This window comes from Octopus bimaculoides, chromosome 24 (genome assembly GCF_001194135.2).
Source record: "Octopus bimaculoides isolate UCB-OBI-ISO-001 chromosome 24, ASM119413v2, whole genome shotgun sequence".
In the NCBI taxonomy this organism is placed as follows: domain Eukaryota; kingdom Metazoa; phylum Mollusca; class Cephalopoda; order Octopoda; family Octopodidae; genus Octopus; species Octopus bimaculoides.
In genome coordinates, this window is record NC_069004.1 from 14,148,424 (window position 1) to 14,152,141 (window position 3,718).

The following is a 3,718-nucleotide window of genomic DNA, read 5'->3' on the forward strand; positions in this document are numbered from 1 at the left end:
TGAGCCTGATGTTCTAACCACTGAGCCATGCATCTATGAGATGAGAATCTAGTTTTTAAATGTTGGGTAACCCAGAGTCTTGTGTTGTCTAGGTGAGTCTGCTGTTGACAAAGAGATTTTAGTTTCTAGTGCTGAAGGATGACATTTCATCATATAGATCTCCTCCAACATCTAATACCTTTTCAACCAGTTATGTTGACTGAAACATTGAAAAACTGAGGCATTGTTTAGTAGAGGAAGGAAATATTCAATACTTTACAAATATGCCATGAAAGCTGTTTAGACTTTTCCAAAGAATACTGATGTTTTAACTTTGTAAGAAATTCACAAACTCACAAAAAATTCAAAGTTGTAAACTGGTAACTTAATTTATTGACCCCGAAAGGATGAAAAGCAAAGTCGACCTTGGCAGAATTTGAACTCAGAATGTAAAGACCTAAAATGCCACGAAGTACCTCACCTGGCACACTAATGATTCTGCCAGTTCACTGCCTTAGAAAGATGCTATAATGCCTGCAGTAGTTTCGAAGTCGTTACCAGAGAGTTGGTAGCACTATGTGTAGTCTAATCAGCAATTTTACTACTAATCACCACAAAGAATTAATTTAAGTATTAATTACAGATACAGCAAAGCTATATTGATTTTATTTTTATCTTCAACATGAAAATCTATTTGGTATTTTCTTATGCAATCAATTGTTAACTGATTGATATCATCATACATGCATAATGAAGTCGATAGTAGCAATATACATTTTGTGGCAGTAATAAACTTGATTGAAGATTCCACTGTCAAACCAATTCTATTCATTTTGAGCATATAAGAATATTTTAAGAAGATACTAAGTTGTTAGATGAACTTAGCCTGTAGAAGGTGACACTGTGTGATGTCATTTAATGAAATATAAATTAATTAACATTTTATAACAGTGAAATTAGAGGTCATTAACCAGTGGAGTTAATTATAGTAGTAGCATTATTGTTGATAACACTGGGGCTAATGAAGTGTATAAAATGAGATACAGAACTGAGATAGTATTCAATATTTAAGAACTGTTAGTGAGCAAAGGTGGTGAGCTGGCAGAACTGTTACAGCAGCAGGCAAAATGCTTAGCAACATTTCGTCCATCTTTACGTTCTGAGTTCAAATTCCACCAAAGTCGACTTTGCCTTTCATCCTTTTGGGATCAATAAAATAAGTACCAGCTGAGCACTGGGGTTGATCTAATTGACTTATTCTCTTCCTTGAAATTACTGGCCTTGTCCCAAAATGTGGAACCAATCTTTAAGAACTGGTACTTTGAAATGTTACCATAGATTTAAAAAGGGGTCACCTTCTTTAATGTTGCTATGGAGTGTAAGGGAAAAAATATTAATGGTGATATGGTGCATGGGTGACTCATCAAATCCACAACAGCACAGAGAATCATCCTCATCATTGTTTTAACATCCACCTTTCCATGCTTGCATGGGCCAGATGAAGTTCACTGGAGCAGATTTTCTTTGGCTGGATGCCCTTCTTCTACCCAACTCTCATCTGTTTACAAGCAAGGAAATATTTTTCCATGCCCAGACATGTTTATTTTGCAGGATATCGGAACTGAATGACATCCATGGATGTGACATCAAGACAAAGTGACACAAAATGTCCTATGAACAAACAGCCTTTGACATTTTCTATTCTATCCAGTGGGTCTTTTTAACCTGATATTTACAGTGGTTTAGCAAAAGAGACTGGTAGAATAATACCAGACTTTAAAAAATAAATACTGGGGTTGATTCATTCAACTAAAAATTCTTCAAGGTGGTGCCCCAGCATGGCCACAGTTTAATGATTGAAACAAGTAAAGGATGCTATTATTTATAGCCTTATTTATTTTGAGTTCAAACATTAAAAACAAATTAGGTTGCGTTCTCTTGAAGTCTTCTAAATCCTTACGACATAGACATTATACAATTCTTGCAGATAACAACAAAGTTTCTAAAATGAATGGAGAAATTCAAATGATTGCCTTGATCTAATGGCAGAAAGTCTGTCATGTTGTCATGTTTACAGAAGATTTGGGTTCAAGTCCCATGAACAGCCTTTGATTTTTTTCAATCCTATTTTTACATGCTACAATTTATGGCATTATAAAGGCAGTGAGCTGACAGAATTGTTAGAATTCTGGGAAAAATGCTTAACAGTATTTTGTCTGCTGTTACGTTCTGAGTTCACATTCTGCCGAGGTTGACTTCGCCTTTCATACATTCAGGATCAATAAATTAAGTACCAGTGAAACACTGGGGTCAATGTAATCAACTAGTGCCCTCCACAAATTTCAGGCCTTGTACCTTTAGTAGAAAGGATTATTTATGGTGTTATTGGCTTTGAGTTCAACTGCTAAAAATAAATCATTTCAGGTGGAAACATGGCTGTGTGGTAAGAAGTCTGCTTCCCAACCACATGGTTCCATGTTCAGTCCCACTGCATGGTATCTTGGGCAAGTCTCTGCTATTATAGCCTTGGGCTGATCAAAGTCTTATGAGAGGCTTTGGTAGACAGAAACTGAAAGAAGCATGTCATGTGTGTGTGTGTGTGTGTGTATGTGTTTGCTCCAACCACTACTTGACAACTGGTGTTGGTTTGTTCATGTCCTTGTAACTTAGCATCTGTACAAAGGAAACCGATACAATAAACACCAGGCTACAGGGGTCGATTTTTTTGACTAGACCCTTCAAAGTGTTGTCCCAGTATGGTTGCAATCCAACAACTGAACTAAGTAAGAGAAAACAATGAAAGATAATAATAATAATAATAATAATAATAATAATAATAATAATAATGAAATGTGAATGCCAAAACAGATACAGAGATGTGAATGCAAAGAGAGATACAGAGGACTGGTGGCAATGGATGAGGAGGAACAAGTGATAAGGACGAACTATATGAAGTGCAGAATAGACAACATTAGTGATAGTGACAATTGCAGAATGTGTGGTGAGAGGGGAGAAACAGTATGGCACATCGTTAGCGAATGCCTGAAATTGGCACAATGAGAATACAAAAGATGCCATGACAATGTGGCAAGAATGATCCATTGGGAGCTCTGTGGAAATCACAGCCTACAAAGAGCAAAGATATGGTATCAGCAAACTCCAGAAGGAATCACTGGATTATGGTTTTCTTATAGAGTAAATGAGCATTGCCTACCAGACACAGACATATTGAATAAGAGACTAATACAGTCAGATCACTGAAAAAAATATCAAATAACAATAGTAATAATTAAAAAAAAACTACATACCTCATTTATTAGAAATAAAATTTGTATCACAGCCGCTTCTTCTGGGTGGCAGCAATGGCAGTCTACTCCTGGTCTTCCAAATCTATGTACTGAGTTAAGGTTCTAACCGAACATTTGAAACAATTCAACAATTCATACAGATTCATAAAAAAATAATAAAATGTATTTAAAAAACATTAAAAACAAAAAATTATGAAAACTGCTTCAATATAGGCACAGGTATGGTTGTATGATAAGAAGCCTGCTTCCCAACTACATGGATCCAGGTTCAGTTCCACTGCGTGGCATCTTGAGCAAGTGTTTTCTACTATAGTCTCAGGCAGACCAAAGCTTTTGAGTGGATTTGGTAGACAGAAACTGAAAGGAGCCTGTCATGTATATATGTGTGTGTATTAGTTTGTTTATACCCCCCATAGCTTAGAGGTTCAGGA

At 36.1% G+C, this 3,718-nt stretch overlaps 1 protein-coding gene across 5 annotated transcripts in view; it reads right to left on the minus strand.

Moving 5' to 3' along the window:
- LOC106876481 (syntaxin-binding protein 5) overlaps positions 1-3,718 on the minus strand; it is a 433,849-nt gene that overhangs the window by 317,798 nt on the left and 112,333 nt on the right. For all 5 annotated transcript variants that reach the window (XM_052976466.1, XM_052976465.1, XM_052976467.1 and 2 more), the window contains exon 3: positions 3,288-3,369. In XM_052976466.1, coding sequence (XP_052832426.1) covers positions 3,288-3,369 — 82 coding nt within the window. The remainder of the gene's footprint in view (positions 1-3,287; positions 3,370-3,718) is intronic.